At 37.2% G+C, this 18074-nt stretch overlaps 1 protein-coding gene across 1 annotated transcript in view; it reads left to right on the forward strand.

The window, feature by feature from the left end:
• The window catches only part of HDAC2 (histone deacetylase 2), a 31877-nt gene extending 29071 nt beyond the window's left edge, over positions 1-2806 (forward strand). Inside the window, exons 13-14 of the mRNA XM_065911326.1 lie at positions 1657-1714; positions 2433-2806. Of these exons, the coding sequence (XP_065767398.1) occupies positions 1657-1714; positions 2433-2463 (89 nt within the window). The 3' untranslated portion in view covers positions 2464-2806. The remainder of the gene's footprint in view (positions 1-1656; positions 1715-2432) is intronic.
• Positions 2807-18074: the final 15268 nt, after the last annotated feature.

An 18074-nucleotide genomic window follows, 5' to 3' on the forward strand; every position in this document is an offset into this window, starting at 1 on the left:
AGTTGACCTGTTAATTTTGACCCTGTGGCATGTGGAAAACAGATTCAGAGGCACTGGGCCAACATCTTTTCTCTATCATATTGAGGTTACGTGAGTAAGCTGGCCCTCGTGTTCTTTTTTTACTTACTAGAGAGTTAGGAATCTGTAGCATGTCTGCACATCTAGTTCTGTTTTGTTTGTGGATTGACTCCACTATAGGCTACTGTTCTCTGTCTGTCATTTTATAATTTTAACTTCCCAATGATGGCTCCAGTCTGCTCTTGTGTACTGATTGACATCCAGAAATTCCAGCTATGATTGAGGTAAGAAGGACTTAACTTTAGCTGTAGGATTTTTCTAGTACTTTTCTCTGTCAGTTTGTCTTTTCTGGATTTTTTGTTTGTTTGTTTGTCTTCCTTTCTGGCATTTATCCTTGCTTTTTAAATTTTTATCTTTCTATGCTTTTTCTTCCAAATGGGAAAGTGGGTGCACTGGAGTGCTTATCTTTCATTGCTGTTTTAGCTGAAAATGAGAGTGCCTTTTGATCTGGCTTTAATGGCCTGGTGGTGGATTAATCTCACAGTATTTAGTTCCTAAATACTCTGTTGCTGATAATAATTGATACTTAAATTTTTTAGTTTAATAATGAAATTCTTCTTATAGTATCTTGCATTCTTAAAAGTCTGTAGTTCAGAACCCGAAGTTAGGAATATTTTTTTGCTCTTCATCCCTCCCCAGACCCCACTTGGCACTTTTGTTTATATATCTAAAATTAAGCCAGAAGCCAAAACAAATGTCATAATAAACATGTTGCTATATGTTTGTATTACAATCAGTGCCTCACAACTTTGGTTCATTGGCTTATCTAAAGAAAAAATTTAGCACATTTTGGCTAATTTGTTTCAATGATCTTGAGTGGATAGTGTTACTCTTACTATTTTCTTAATTTTTATTAAAATGGTAAAGTTCTGATACTTACATAGTGAAGGTTTAAAATCGAATGGCTGTGTATATCTATGGCTGAGTCCCTTCACAGTTCATCTGAAACTGTCACATTGTTAATCAGCTATACCCCAATACAAAATAAAAAGTTTAGAAAAGAAGGGTACTAGCCTAACCATTATTAAAAAAGAAAAAAAACAATTGGTTATATAAGCAATAGAATTTAGCTTCTGTTTTGTCTCTGACCTCCTCTGATTCTGTCCCCTTGTCACAAAACTCCAGCCAAATTGATCTTGCAGTTTTTCCTTCCAACCTAATTCCTTTTTGCCTCAAAGTCCTTTTGAGTTTTCCATCTGTTCAAGATACTTCTTCCCTTTTCCCACTCAAAAGAGATTTGTTTTTCAGAATGCCTTTCAAAGGTCACTTGTCATAGCCTTTCCTGATCTACCATGGTGTTACGCGCATGTCTGTTGGCTGAACTTGTTCATGGTGCATATCCTGCCTGTAATGCTGTGATCCCACAGGGGAGAGTCCCCAAAGGCAGGACTGTGATGTTGCATTGACACCTTGAACCTCTGTTTAGTACATCTTCAGAAGCTTAGTTAGTTGTTGATTTCATGAACAATAATATTGTATATAGTTTTTTATATTTTAAGTAGGATATGTTTTAAAATAAAATATATACATTTTATATTTCAAAATAGGTGTTAATCTCTTCCCAATTTTTGTTTTTAGATGTTAAGGAGGAAGATAAATCCAAGGATAATAGTGGTGAAAAAACAGATACCAAAGGGTAAGCTGTATTCTTTTTCTAGTAATTTTTATATGCTGTAAAAATAACGAGCATGTTTACTGCGGTTGGGGTGAGTATACATATATTCTTTGAGAAGTACTAAACTGAACCTGGAATATCATCAGTAGGTTGTTATGAGATGCTCTGAATTTTTGTATGGTATGTAAGGCAATATATATGTATCTTAACCGTTAGCTTATATTTCATTTACTTGCTCATTTTTCATTTATGTAGCATGCCTTAAAAAATTACAAAAGCTAGTAATAGTGTTGTAACTGAATGTATTAAAAAAGATCAGTTTATATTCTTGAACATAATTTATCTAAGCCTTGTTTTGCTATTAACTTTTATATAGACACTCATCATCTTTCATGGTGCTCTTATTTCTATATACATGATTTTTTGGTGTTGTAAGACAGGTAAATTTAAGAATCACTGGGCTAATATAACATAATTTTTTAAAAGACCATAATTGAGCTTTGTATTGTCAGAAAGCATGTAGATGCTTGGCCACACATAATTTTGTGTTAGCCTTCATAGAATGACTTGGAATAGGTTGTAAAACCACTCAAAAGGTCAAGGCAGTGAGTGCTCCAAAAACTCAAGGCACTACCAGCTTACATGTTTCTTGACGGGAACCGTAGGACTGATCTATCGGTCATTGCATTTAAACTGAGATTGTACAGTTTTTAATATTTCATATTGCCTCTTTTAACAGAGCCAAATCAGAACAGCTCAGCAATCCTTGAATTTGAGTCTCACCACTTTGAGAAACCATAAAAAAGTGAGCAAATATTGGGAAGAAAAATGTTTTTTCTTTTTGAAGACTTCTGGCTTCATTTTATACTACTTTGGCATGGACTGTATTTATTTTCAAAATGGCTTTTTTTTGTTTTGTTTTTCTTGGCAAGTTTTATTGTGAGTTTTCTAATTATGAAGCAAAATTTCTTTTCTCCACCATGCTTTACGTGATAGTATTTAAAATTGATGTGTTATTATGTCAAAAAACTGATCTATTAAAGAAGTAATTGGCCTTTCTGAGCTGATTTTTCCATCTTTTGTAATTATCTTTATTAAAAAATTGTACTTCGATTGTCTTTTGTCTCTTTATTACAACATGGAGTCTAATTTCACAGGCTAGTAACGTGACCGTTTCTGTAGAAAAATAGAATACCCTAAAGGTGAAAGATACGGATTACAACTTCAGACATCCATAAACTGTTTCTTCAGGAAACTACTGTGTTTACAGTAATTATTATTTCTTACTCTAATAGGAGTTCTTTCATCTTGTCCTCTATAGGTTAACCAGCCAATATTGGTGAAGATTAATATCTCATAATCATAATTTATCTCTTAGATTAATGATACAAGCTATGCAGTTGAGATATAGGAATTAGCTTTGAGCTGAACCAAAGATTCCCAAAAACTGGTAATCGAGATTCTGAGTTGAAAGAAGAAATCTATAATCAGAACTGTAGTTTCCATACTGAGCTCTGTGGGACTCTTTTGCCAACCCCTACTATATACCAAGTAGACAAAGAATTGTATGGTGTGTTTGAACAAAACTTTCCTGTGTTTATGTCAAGGCTAAAATAAAACCTGCTGTTTAGACAAAACCTGGTTCTTATACTGCATATACATGGTACCCAGGTTCCACTATTACACCCAGGCTTCCAAACGAAAGAAACAAACACTTAAAAGTCATTTATCATTAATTTATTGAGTGTCTCCCCACTTGAAGACTTTGAGCATGCAACTGAACATAATGGGAAAATGTCTGCTCCCCAGCTTATACTTTAGTGGTAGGAAGCAGACAAACGGGGTAATTTCTGCTACTAAGATATGCAAAGGAGAAAGCTAAAAATTTTAGAAACTTGCCAAAATCAATGAAATCTTTTTGCTGGGCCAAATTGATTATTTTGAGGTAAAAATTTGGACAGTAGATCAATCAAAAATATTTCTCTAAAAGCTCCTGTTAATAAATACTTCAGCATTTACAAAAGCACCTGGACTTTTGTAATGAGCAGCCATTCTCTCACCTGTATTTAACAGATATTTCACTTTTGCCATGTTGGTTTCAACTCTGTTTTTCTTTAAATAAATTTATACAGAAGAGGTCGAAGCCCTCTTTATCCAGTCTGTCATTTGATTCCCTTACGACTCTTCAGAAGTAACCGTACATTATGCCTATTTTCATTCTTGCTGCATATCAGTCAGCATTCAAACCCTTGTGATTTTAGGAATTATGGAATTCAGTTCTTCATTTATGAAATAGTTGCATAACATTTAGTGTTCGTGAAACACAATGGTATTGCACATGTACTTACGTAACTTGCTTCTTTACATTTTGATTAACCCTGTTGAACAAGTACAACTCATTTTAACTGCTCTGTATTAAGGTCATGCCAAAAATTCGTTTCAATAGTGTAGTGAGCCTCCTTGGTTACATTAGGTTTTGTTTTACTATTTACAAATAGAAGCGTCTATATAAATCTAAAGCCTCGAGAGAATAATATGAAACATGACATTTCAGCAAGGTAACTTGGTACAACATTAATACAGAGAAAATAGCAACTGTAATATACAAAAACACAGCCAGATTTGTCATTTACAAGAGCAGTAACAAAAATTCTTATAAATAAAAGTATAAATAAAGAAGCTATGGTTCTGGCATATGGTGAAAAAGATCATAAAATGTCAAGATAAATACCCTAATACATTTGGAACAATATTAGATTAAAAAAATAATTCAGATTGATGAAGGCAAGAGATTATTCCTTGTGTGGTATTGGGATAATGGGCAATCAAATGGATAAAAAGTTGTATGCTTTCCACAAGAAGAGTCCGATTAGCTGGATGATTAATTTTATCAAAGGCATTTTCTGCATCTATTGAGGTAATCAATTTTTATTCAATTCTTTTAATGTGTATTTTTTAAATTTTTAATTAAAAATGTAAACAATCTGGTCAGAGGGGTGGAAATTTTACACATCCTTATAGCTTTCATTTCCTTTTCTTCAAATTATCTTTTGTGATGACTTGTAGATTCATGCAGTTCAGTGTTTCTGGGACAATAGTGACTATCTTAGTTTCATTTCTTCCTGGAAATGGAAGATTTGCCTTGTGGCTAAAAGTCCTAACAAAGTCTTCTGGGAGAATCATGGTCCTGATAGGGGTAATCACTATCATTTCAGTTTTTAAAATGGCACTTTAAAACAGACCTCAACTTGGCAGGGAGGTTGGGGGGTGGAGAAGCTCTTTACTGAGGGAAGATACTGCTGTATTCTCAATTTTTCTCATTTCCTTTTGGCATGGATGAAAGCTTCCAAATTCCACGGGTACTATAAGGTAGTTAATATAATAACAATGCTACCAGCATTCTGTCAATAGGAGATGCTTTGAAGTTCTTAGAGTGGAGTAATTTACCTTCATCTTCTGATGTGGCTTCAGTAAAATTAGTACTGAAGCTTCCCTAATACTGGGATTCATAACATTTCTTATTGTATTATATAAATGACATGGATTTTCAAGGTTTTAAGTGAAAACTTCAATTTGTATGCTATCACAAGTAATAACTTTTGATAGTGTAAGATCCTTTTTTCTTCACAATCTTGTGCAAGTTACTAACCTCTGTGTCTTAATTGCTTCTTAACTTAAAATGAGGAAAATAATAGTAGTCCTCACCTCATTAAGGTTGTTGAAGATTGAGCTGATACAGTTAATGCTGTTAACTACTCCTGTTGTTATGTCAGGTAAACCGAGGTAGATGGGACCAGAATTGTGAGGGAAGTCTTAAATCTTGAAGTGTTGTTTAGCCATCAAGTGAATTGCTCTAAGCCTTGTGTTTGAGTGTGAGTTTGATGCCTACTAGTCAAATAGTAGGCCATGGTGGATAGGGAAACAATCTTTTGAGAACTGGTTTCAGCAAGGAATCTATTAACATTTGGTAAATTTAGGGGGATCTTAGTGACCCTGCAATTCACTGGACGGTAATCTGTCAAGCAAAATGGTTGTGAATGGATTATAGAAGAAATGAAACTATTAAATTGTCACTGTCTGTTTACGTGAATAGCAGTGTTAATATGAAGAAATAATCCTCAGAAGGGTTACAATATAAAGAAGCTTCTCAACAGTTGCTGCATTTTCTCCAACTTGCCACAAGATGGCAGATGTTCCATTGTTTAATTTTTATTTTTTCTATTTTTTTGTGCATTTTCTCCTGTAGTGGCTTGGTGGTCCATTGAACAAGCTGAGTAACACTCCTTAACAAGTTCTTTTGAATGCAGTGTTGGACTCGATACCATTTGAATTAAGCTACAGTGTAGTTTACTGATTGGGATTTTTCTTTAGGTAGAACAATTATGATACTAATTCCTGAGCTTTACATCCATAAAACAGTAGAGTGTATCTGGTAGTAAATGTTATTTGTGACTTTTCTAGTCAAAAGTAGAATGGAAATGAATATCAGAACCAGAGTAGTTTTCTATTTTGGTTGGGAATGGAATCATTAAGATACACAATGGAAAAGGAGAATTGAAATTTGATTCTAAGAGTTGTAGTTCAGTATAGTGAAGTTCATATGCAGGGACATTGGACTGCATGTGAAGGAGTTCCACAGCATTTGTTACTAAACTAAGTACCTAACCTCTTTGATCTTTGAAATTAGGAAGCTTTGAAGTGTTATGATTAGGGTGTTAGTTAATCCTGGTGGAATAAATTATAAAGGAGAACTGAATACTTGATTAAGTTGTTATTTGCTCTTTACTTAAGAACGTTTACTCCAAATGTTGATAAAATATGTACATGTACATTTATTTCTAAAATAACATGAATAGTAAAATTCTGGATTGGTAAATTTTTTTTTCCAGGCCCACCTTGTAACCAATGGTATGTGTTTGAGAATGAGTTCAACAAAGTAATGATTGAAATCTAAGACTGATCTCTCAAGTTATGAATTTTGGTTCTATTGGTAAATCAGAAGCTTCTGGCTTCTCTCATGTATTCTTTAACTTAGTTATCTTTTTTGTTTCTTCAGAAATCAATATTTCAAGGGTGACCTTCCTATACGGTAATTGCCTGATATGCAGGTAAAGTTTTTCAGTAAATAAATACCAACAAAAGGTCACTGTGTTCTGGCAACTAGTAAACTGTTTGACTTAAGAGACAAGTGTTTCTTTTGCCTTTTTTAATTGCATTTTTTACTGTGTCCCTAGGTGAGGATCACTTCAAAAATCTCCTTATTCTGTATTCTAGCCAGAAAGTTCAAACATGGGTCACCTCTGGTTGACTTCTAGGTGGGACTGAGGTGTTAGGGTAGCCTAGTGTGCTGCTTTGGTAGGTAACAGCCTTCCAGGTACAAGAAGGCAAGACCTACATCTCATCAGCCTTTCAGAAGTGGTCTGAAATGGGCTGAATTCTAATTTTCGTAGGGTCCACCTGATGTGGACCTACAGTATCTTCCAGGAAAAGATTTTTCTCTACAATCTGAAGTTCAAACTATTACTAGCTATCCTCTTCCCCATGAATCAATTGCAAATCTCTTTTTGGTGAATTTGAAAAAATATATTATTTTTAGACATATTTAGTTGTATAATGTTTACATGTACTAGGCTTAGGTGCAATTTCTGTGCTATTCCTTTAGATGGTGAGTACATTTTGGAAATCTGTTTGGAAATCTCAAGGTAACATCTGAGATATCTTTAAGTAAATGGTAAAGCATTGGGGTTTCTTTAATGACTCTATGCCATCATATTTCTAGAGTTAGAAAACACCTTAAGTTCATTTTATCTCCGATCTATTTCTAAATGTGATGGGCAATAAATCTGAACTCCCAGATATGCATCACAGATCCTAAAAGTTATTTAATGGTGAATAGCCTCATCTCTAGCTTTTTTTGTGCTTCTTACTTGGCCTGTTCAAAGCACCGTCACCACTTAGAGCAGCAGCAGGTAAAGAACAGTGCACTAGAAATCACAAATGTGGAGTTAGCCCCAGCTTTACGTTATTTATTGAAGAACTTTGCTTTGGCTTCGACATTTAAATCACTATGCCTCAGTTTACTAATCTGTGAAACTGGTCAGGTAACAGCTGACAAATACCGTGCTTTTCCATCATGTCTCTTCTTTTACTTGGGTAGATATTAGAAGTTGATCTTTGTTTTCTGGCCTTAAAATCCTCAACCCAGATAGCCACTACAGTTAACCAGAGATGGCATTAACTATGAAATGCTTTTGCCATCTCTGGCTGAAAGATCTTTCAAGTCCAAAATTAACAGTATGTCTTTTTAAATAACAGGTAGGCAATATGTTTATTGGTTATTGAATATAATAAATTACTAGCAATTCTTTTCTAACAGCAGTCTTTCCCTCATACCTAAACATTTACCCATTGAGGTTAATTTTTTTAAATTTTATATCAGCTCACTATACCAAAAGTTGCTATTGGAAAAATTTAAAAGTCACAAAAACAGGGGCTTCCCTGGTGGCTCAGTGGTAGAGAATCCGCCTGCCAATGCAGGAGACATGGGTTCCATCCCTGACCTGGGGAGATCCCATGTGCTGCGGAGCGCAAGCCTGTGCGCCTCAACTATTGGGCCTGTGACCTAGAGCCCAGGAGATGCAACTGCTGAGCCCACGTGCCGGTTACTGAGGCCTGCGCGCCCTCGAGCCTGTGCTCCGTGACAAAAGGGGCCACCTCGATCAGAAGCCCGAGCTCCGTAGCTAGAGAGCAACCCCCACTTGCCTCAGCTAGAGAAAAGCCTGTGCAGCAATGAACACCCAGCACAAACTAATTTTTTTTAAAAGTCACAATTTATGCCCCTCTCCCCCCAAAAAATGTTAGAGACCAAAGATTGCCTGTGCCAGAGTCTAATCATGAGAGGAAAGCCACAATGTAATTTGAACATGAAAAGTTTTATTTAATTATTAATTGTTTTAACGAGATTGGAGTAATGAAGAATTCTCTAGTGAAAAATAAGGAGACTGTTAAAGAAAACAAAAAAGTTAAAACAGGTATAAGGAGAGGCCATTGCCCCTGAGAGTGTCCCAAGATGAGCCCACCACCTGCCCCAAGACTGAGACCCAGATTCTGGAGAGGACACATCTATGGCTCTCTGGCTCACAGAGAAGTCACTGGGGATTGCATGGATGGAACTTGCTGGAAATCCACCCTCCAACAGTTGCTAGAAATTCTCCTTCTAAGGTGGTAGGGAGATGCTGCTGTCCATTGTGTGATGGGTCCAAGTGCCAGAGAATTGACTGGTGATGCAGGAGCCAGGTGCCAGAGAAGCCATTCACGCTGCGAGAACCTGTGGGGAAGAGCACAGTGGGACCAGAGAAGCTCTCCTCCTCCAGGACCTTTTATTGACAGGTTGGCATTGTGCCAGCTGGCAAAGCAGAAGTATTTAAAAATCAACTCTAGTATTGTGGTGCAGGCAATAAAGAATCTATTTGGAACTGAGGGGAGATAAACTCATAACTGGCCTGATCTTCTTCCCAGAGGACCCTGGCACAAACTATTCTTTGTAATGGAGTAGTAACAAAACTTGTTTTGGAAGCTTGCTGAAGCCAGGTAACATTGGAGTAGCTATAATTACTTAATGCTTAGTAAAGCTATATAAGCTAGTATAAAGATGAGTACTTACTATTTTTCTGGCCTTGGACAAGTTTCCCAAGCTCTGAGCCTCCGTTTCCTCATTTATTAAATGGAAATAATATTAATTTCAGATTGATATAAAGGTTAAATATATAGGAGATTGTCTCTGGTCCTTCTTAAAACCACTAATATATGTTTTTGCTTCTCAGATTCTCAATCATGTCCCACTCTGCAACCCCATGGACTGTCGCCTGCCTGGCTCCTCTGTCCTTGGGATTCAGCAAGTAAGAATACTGGAGTAGGGTGCCATTTCCTCCTCCAAGGAATTTCTTGCCTTAGGGATTGAACCCACATCTCTTATATCTCCTGCATTGGCATGCGGATTCCTTATCACTAGCGCCACCTGGAAAGCCCAATAATATATAAAAAGGAGCAAAAACTATGTCCAAAAGGAGAATGGAAGTGGATACCACAGCAGAAAAAGAAAAATGATCATTTTGAAAAGTTAGGGAAAGTGGTGACCAGAACCAACTCCTACAAGGATAAAAGTCAGGAAGCAGTGGACTCCAGAAAGGCTTAGAATGGGAAGCATCACTGAAAGCTGAATGAGAATGAAAATGGGAAGATTGTGATGTCTTCAAGAGGATCAGCTTGATATCCCTAGCCTGAGAAGCCCAACAGGCACCCCTGTCCTCCAGCCCAACAGAAGAGGTTTGCCCTCTACAAAAGCTGGACCAGACTGGCTCTGGGCTCAGAAACAGAAGACCTGAAGTGACACCTGAGAAAGTAAAAGACTTAATGCTGAACTGTGAGACCCACTGTGTCTTGGTATAGATATCCTCATGCTCATAATTCTTGGAGAGCATTGAGCTTGTTAGATTTGTATTTCTAGATTCATGTATTTCAGCAAATTTGAAAAGGCTAACAAAACTGACAGTTTTAGCTCAGCTGACTAAGAGAAAGAGAAGGCATAAATAACTAAAATCAACAATGTAAGTGCAGACATTGGTAACAAACTTACAGAAATAAAGAGGATTATAAGAGAATACTATGAAGAATCATATGCCAACAATTTAGTAAACCAGAAGGTATGGAGAAATTCCTAGAAATACACAAATGATCAAATCTGACTTAGAAAGTCTCAATAGATATAGCAAATAAAGGGGATTGAATTGGTTCAACAACAACAACAACAACCCAACCTCCCTACAAAGAAAAGTCCAGGACCAGATGACTTCACTGGCAAATTCCACCAAACATTTAAAGAAGAATTAATGCCAATACTTCTCAAACTCTTCCAAAAAATAGAAGAGGAAGGAGCATACTATCACATTCTTTGAAGCTAGTATTTCCCTGATACCAAAGCCAGATGAAGATACAAGAAAAAACTACAGACAAATATATATATGCGTGTGTGTGTGTATGTGTTAGTTTTATATATATATATATATATATATTATAGTTATGTATTAGTCTGTATTATGTGTATAGTGCTTACTGGGTATGAAATTTCCTTTTGGAGGTGATGAAAATGTTCTAGAACTAGATAGAAGTGACGGTTGTACAACATTGCAAATGCACTAAATGCTGCGAAATTGTTTGCTTTAAAATGCTCAATTCTATGTTATGTGAATTTTGCCTCCAAAAAAAAAAAAAATGTACATGTTTCTGTTAGGCTCTCTTCTAAATATTTCTTGTAGCCCTCACAGTACTGGCCCTAAATCTAATCTAATCTACCTTCTAGTTTCATGAAAGAGGCAGCATTAGATAAGCCAACAAGTAGACAGTTATGTGGTTATGATTGTGGTCAGTGCTATATACAACAGAAAAAGGTGTGGCATATAAAGAATATGAGGAAATTGAGTTAGATTGGAGAATAAGGGATAGAGGTTCTCAGGAACGTCTATCTAAGAAAGTAACTTTTCAGTTGGGAGCTAAAGAATGATTAGGAGGGACTTACCTGGTGGTCCAGTGGTGAAGAACCTGCCTCCGAAGGCAGGGGAAGCAGGCTCGATCACTAGCCAGGGAACTAAGATGCCACATGATGCAGGGCAACTAAGCCCTCGTACCACAGCCTGCGTGTTGCAAGGAAGAGCAGTCAAAAAAAAGAAAAAAGGAAGAAACAACTTTGTAAATCAACTATACTTCTGTATAAAATGAAAATTAAATTGAACTTAAAAATAAATAAAGAATAGGAAGTGTCCTAGTGAGGAGTTGGGTATTACAGACTCCCGACAGAGAAGGCAGCATGCCTAGTGTCCTGCGGCAGAAAAGAGCTCGTACATGTGAGAAATGGAAGGAGCGGCCCAGCTCAGGCCAGGTGAGTGCCCTGAGTGGCCTCAGTCAGCGCCGTTCAGTCTGCTCAGACTCAGTTCAAGGCTCCTGGAGGTGTGGGTAATTTCCTTGACTCTGCCCTATCTGATAATTTTTCAAATCAATCTTTTTTCAGAAAGAGAAGGTAAAGAAAAGGAAGAAGGGACGCAAAAGATCAAAATTGGAGTCTTATCTCTGCCACTATTAGTACCTAATTTAAGGTAAGTTATTTACTGTCATTATTCCATAATTAATCAATTCATTGGCTAATTAATTATTTTGTGGGGGGAAAAAGATGTCCTGTGGTCAGTAAATTAGAGAAATGTATGTCAATTGGCTGGACACTTTCTGATCTTTGACTATATTCCTCTTTCCATTTCCTATATTCAATCCATTGACCTTTGTTTCTTCCTTCATAATAGCTTTCACTTGTGTCTATTTAAAAATCATACATTAACATTATATACTAGGCATTTTAAAAACTATAATTTAGTCCTCACGAGAATTACATATGTTATTTCACATTCATTTTCTAAGTAGAGAAACCGAGGTTTAGAGAGGTTGGGTATCTTGCTTGGGGTCACAGAGCTCGTATGTGATTGGGCTCTGATTCAAAGCCCTGTCCTCTTAAACTCTGAAGGCCGTGGTTTTCCCAGGAGCATGGGCTGTTTTCTTTCGTCTTACCGCCGTAACTTCATCTTCCCTATGAACAGAAGCCTCCTGGTTCGCCTTACTGCCCTCCATCCTCTTTCTGCTTCAACCCACACTCTCCCCTGCCACCAGGTTAATTTCTCCTAAACACATATGCCCCCAAAATCAAGGTCCCAGAAAACTTTGGATTGAATCTGGCAGAGGAGAGAGCTGAGGTTCCATTGGCTTCATAGAACTTTAGTGGAAGGGAAAATGTTTCTGCACCCATTAAAGTTTTCAGAGAAAAAAATATGATAAATTATTAGAAGAAAATGAGACAGTTAAACCCTTCCAGAGTACTTGAAGACAAGCCCTCTGGTCCGGTGGGATCTGGAGAGGCACAGACGTGCTGAGTGGACGAGCTGTGGTCTGGGTGTCGCCTGCTCTGTCCTCTGTTCCCCTCCCCACCAAGGGGAGGTGGGTCCCTCTCCATCGCACAGGAGACCTGGTCTGGGAAACCTACCAACAATCCAGGATGGAAACTGCAAAAGGAAACTGATGTTTTGATTAAGCAAATATTTGAAATTATTTCATTCCAAAGAAAAATATCCCAATTAAAGTGCCAAGCATTGAGTATTCACAAACAGAAAACAGATGCAACATGTGTTCAGTTTGAAACCGACTTGGGAATAACTCTCCCGAAACTGAATGTGGACGTATTTACACAATATAATTCATAACAGAGCTCTGGAAGGGTTTCTAAGAGGAGACAAAGGAGTACTATACACACATTTAGCTATCCCTGGAGTATGGGCATGTACCAAATGTAATAAATATATGTCCGCTATTTAGCTCTGCAATTTCCACATGTTTTCTAAATGACTGCATTACTGATTACATAAGACACTGAAATCTTTTTTAAAATATGTATAATGGTAATGTTTTTAGAACCAAATTATAAGAATAATTAACTGTTGGAAAAATTTTTTTTTCTACTTCTCAAGTTCAATGCTGTCCTAAGAAAAAAATTCTTCCTGATTAGAAAAATGAACTTGGAGCCAAGATTTACTTTCTCTTAGGAAGGAAACTTCAATAAAGATTTTTCATCTTTTGATCCTCTTAGGAAAATGAGGTTTATCACTCTTCAGAAAACAAAATTCTTGATGTTTTCTTGCATTCCTTTTACATAAACATAGAAGTGTTTTTGAAGTGCAAAAACAGAATCATAGTTTTTTTTTAGATGACTAACTTTTAGCCAACCTTCCATTCAAGTGAATCAAAAAGTTTTAAATCCATAAAATACTCCCACATGTTTCTAACTAGAAAGATGATGATGGATACCAAATTGTAACCTTTTACAGTCAATACTGTCTCAGTATTTTGCATGTATTTTTTTGTTTTGTTATTTTTGTTTCAGCAAATGACAGTTTTCATATTTTGAAAGTGTGGTTTCTGCAACAGTTCTCACATTCAAAATAAATTTATATAGACTCTGTTCAACAAATGTATACTGAGTACTCCCAATGTATGAAAAATTATACTGTGCTGTTAGCTTTCCATTTGGATTTGACTTTTATATTGGTTTATTTATGTGTTAATTTTATTGACTGATTCTTAATGTTTTTAATTTTATAAATTAAAAAAATTTAATGTGATATATTTTGCATCCAGTGAAATTTCAAATTATCAATCCTATTAAAAAGGTGGAAGAAGATTAAATATAAGTAAAATTAGATATATATAGCATATAGTAAGCATATGGTGTCAGGGCTTCCGTGGTGGCTCAGACGGTAAAGAACCAGCCTGCAACGCAGGAGACTTCGGTTCAATCCCAATCCCTGGGTTGGGAAGATCCCCTGGGAGAGGGCATGGCAACCCACTCCAGTATTCTTGCCTGGAGAATCCCCATGGACAGGGGAGCCTGGCGGGCTACAGTCCATGGGGTAGCAAAGCGTCGGACACGACTGAGCGACTAAGCACATGTGGTGTAAGACTTGCAATATAAATGTGTGTGGACATCTAAGATAGTAACATCACTGGCCCTAGTGGCGCCTCCCCTACTTTCTTTCCTCCCTGTTCACACTTTGCTGGATCTCTTTTCCATTCTGTCCCACAGCAGGCATGCCTCTAATTATTTAGATTGAGTTCATTCTCTACCCTGGGCTTAGTCATTTGAATTGCTTTGGTTAATAGAAGCAGTCAGTAGTTTGCTAGCTCCAAGACCAGGCCTCAAAAGATTTTTCTGTTTTATCTCTGTGTTCCTCCCATCCCTGGGCAGGACATGCCCTGAGCTAGCAACAGGTCCCAGAAGTAGGAATTTAGAGAGTGAGTTGCCCCAGGCAACTTGTCAAACAACCCAGAGCAGAGTTCCCAGTTCCCTAGTACCTGGAGCCCAGCTCATATCTGCTATGTTACTTTTCAGGACTGTCACAACAAAGTACCGCAGACCAGGCTGTGTAAACAACGTAAACTTATTTTCCCACCGTTCTAGGGGCTGGAAGTCTGCAATCAGGGGCTGGTAGGGTTGGTTTCTCCCGGCCTCTCTTCTGGCCTTTTAGATGAGTCTTCAAGGTGACATGGTGTTCTCTATGTATGTCTATGTCCAAATCTCTTCTTGTTAGGCCACCAACGGAATTGGAATAGGGCCTGCCATGATGACCTAATTTTAACTTGATTTATTCTTTAACGGCACTGACTCCAAATACAGTCACATTCTGAGGTACTAGAGGTTAGCATTTCAAACTATGAAGTTTTGGAGGACACGGTTCAGCCCATAACGTTGGCCAATCAAGCAGCCCAACAGACTCAGAATTAGCATTTTAAGGCACGAAGTTTTGAAGTAGTTTGTAACAAAACATTAACTAACCAATACAAATGCTATAAAAAAAGTATTTACATAGTTATAGGTGATGAGATTTTGAGTAATTTAAAAATATTTTCTTTAAGAGCGACACTACATATTCTTTTAAACTAGTGTTTTTGACTATAAAGTAATACTTTTCCATTATTTTAAAAACAGAAAATATAGTAATATATAAAATATAGAAACAAATATCTAGGGACTTCCATGGTGGACCAGTGGTCAAGACTCTATGCTCCCAGTGCAGGAGGCACAGGTTGGACCCTGGTTGGGGAACTAAGATCCTGCAAGCTATGCAGATCAGCCAAATATATATATACATATCACTTAAAAGGTGTCCCTCCCCTCTGCCAACATGAAAGGAAATTATTTTCCTATTTATAAACATAAATAAAAATCCATTTATATTCATACATATTTTTCCACTAACAGTCATATGTATTTTTATCAAAACAGGTATTCTATCATACATACTTTAAACTGCTTTTTTTAATAAAAATTTTTTCCAAGGATAACATTGTTAATAAATAAAGAGCCCTATCATAATTTTAATGACTACATAGTATACCATTTTATCAATTTCCATAATTTATTTACTAACTTCTTGTTGACTGTTATATAAATTGTACTTGGAGAAGGAAACAATGACCCACTCCAATATTCTTGCCTGGAGAATCCCATGGACAGAGGAGCCTGGCGGGCTACAGTCCATGGGGTCTCAAGAGTCAGGCACAACTTAGCGACTAAACCACCACAGAAATTGTATTCATTTTTCATGATTTTTATTTTTCCACTAAAAAGAATAAAATGTAACATTTCTTTCTAAAATCCTCTGGGATCTGGGATTGAAAACACAGGATACATGTAGAGACTGTTATTGCTAACTCTAGCTTATTGTAAGATTTAGTTTCTGCCAGTTTTACGTAGATTTCTGACAACTTTACCTTGGTGTAAAGGTAAGTGGATTGAAATGAGAGTTATGATAACAAAAAAGGAGGGGATATACGGAGACACATGACTGGCTACTTGGCTGTGCCGCAGAAAGTGAGAACATTGTAAAGCAGCCACACCCTTGCCGCTGCCGTTCAGTCACTCAGTCATGTCCAGCTCTTTGCAATCCAATGGACTGCAGCCCGCCAGGCTTCTCTGTCCATGGGATTTCCCAGGCAAGAATACTAGAGTGGGTTGCCATTTCCTCCTCCAACTATACTCCAATAAAAATTAACTTTAAAAAAGAATGATGGTTTTTTTAAACCAGAGCTGATGGTTTCATTTTATGAAGCATTAATCCAATCAGAATCTCCTCAGTTACCTACAAAGTGTGTGATGCTGGCCTCTGCACTCCAGAAATCAAGCAGACACAAATGTGGCTTCAAATATCTTCCTACCTAGCAGGGGGAACAGACAGGGAGGAGTACAGTTGACCCTGAGGAATCACCACCCTAAGTCCACAAGGTTGCATATGGAATGAGGAAGTAAGTTAGGAAGAAAGTAAATGTAAATTTAGGAAAGCAGTATGTTTTCTAATGTTATAATTGATAAAATATATTTCTTAAGAACACTGCTTTTCTTTCTTTAAAAAAAATTTTTTTTAAATATTTGGCTGTGCCAGGTCTTAGGTGCAGCACTCAAGATCTTTGATCTTTATTGCGCGTTCGAACTCTTAGTTATGGCATGTGGGATCTAGTTCCCTGACCAGGGATCCAACCTGGGCCCCCTGCATTGGGAGTGCAGGCTTAGCCACTGGACCACCAGGGAAGTCCCTGCTTTTCTTCTTGGTTGTTGTTTCTGAAAAAGAGACAAATAAAGTTATAGTTTCCCTAATATCTGGATAAATTTAACAACCCTCTATCTCTCTAGGGAAGAACCTCCCAGGTGGTTATTTTCTTCGAAGTTCTAGGGTGGTTACTTTGTCCCTGGAGCTTTGGCCAGCCACCTGTTAGCTGTGGTTCTGGTTTCTCGCCTGCCCTCTGCCGCTCCATCTCATCAGCCTGGCCACAACAGGAGGTCAGCACTGATCGGACAAGCACCCTTCCACTTCTGACCCCACGAAGGTGCCTGGTGGTGCTAAGCTGTTGGTGCCGTTTGTCCCTCCTTGGTGGTGACTGGGCAGCAGAGATCTTCTGGAGAATGTGGTGGTGATGTGCTTGCAGCGTTTCTCCTCCAGGAAGCAAGGTGCTCATTGTGTAAGTAATGTTCCTCACAGAAGTGTTTTTCTCTGCAAAGTCAGGAGCTCCCTTGGAGGGAACATTATTTTTATCTAAACACACTGGTTGAATTTAGGTTAGTGTGATACAGAAATGGAACAATGCCAGCCTACTTTCTTCACTTCTATCAGTAAATTTAGAAAGCACAGATTAGTGTAGCTATATTGAGCTTTATTTTATTTAATGCTTTTAGCAATGCTATATGTTTTAATATTAGGATTCTCAGGGGAAAATATGCCATCTGATAATGTAAATGACAAATGTATTTACTGTAAACTTACTTGCTTTGGATACACTTGGTCTGGGATTGCATAATGATGAGACTGAGGACCAACAGGTGTACATATATTCAATCAAGATGAAAAGGTCTGGGTCAAGGAGGGGATTAGATTTTATACTAAAGGATTTGTTAACAGAGGAAATATGAGAAGTAGAAGATAAGGCTAGACTCATTATAACAACAACAATAATAATAGCAACATCAATGATAATTACAGCAACTATAGTTTATTGAAAGGTTCCTATTGCCAAGCATCAACCTAAGCATGTCATATGCTTACATTGTTTCTTCTCCACAGCATTATAGAGATCGATATTATTATCATCATTATTATTTCCATTTTTCAGATCAGGAGATTGAGGCACAAAGTGATTAAGTGACTTGATCATCACCTTAAAGGTAAGAAGCTACAGAACTGGGATTTTTACCAATCTTGGGCTTTTAATTACAGCAGTATACAACTTACGATCATCTTTC

This window comes from Muntiacus reevesi, chromosome 19 (genome assembly GCF_963930625.1).
Source record: "Muntiacus reevesi chromosome 19, mMunRee1.1, whole genome shotgun sequence".
Classification (NCBI taxonomy): Eukaryota; Metazoa; Chordata; class Mammalia; order Artiodactyla; family Cervidae; genus Muntiacus; species Muntiacus reevesi.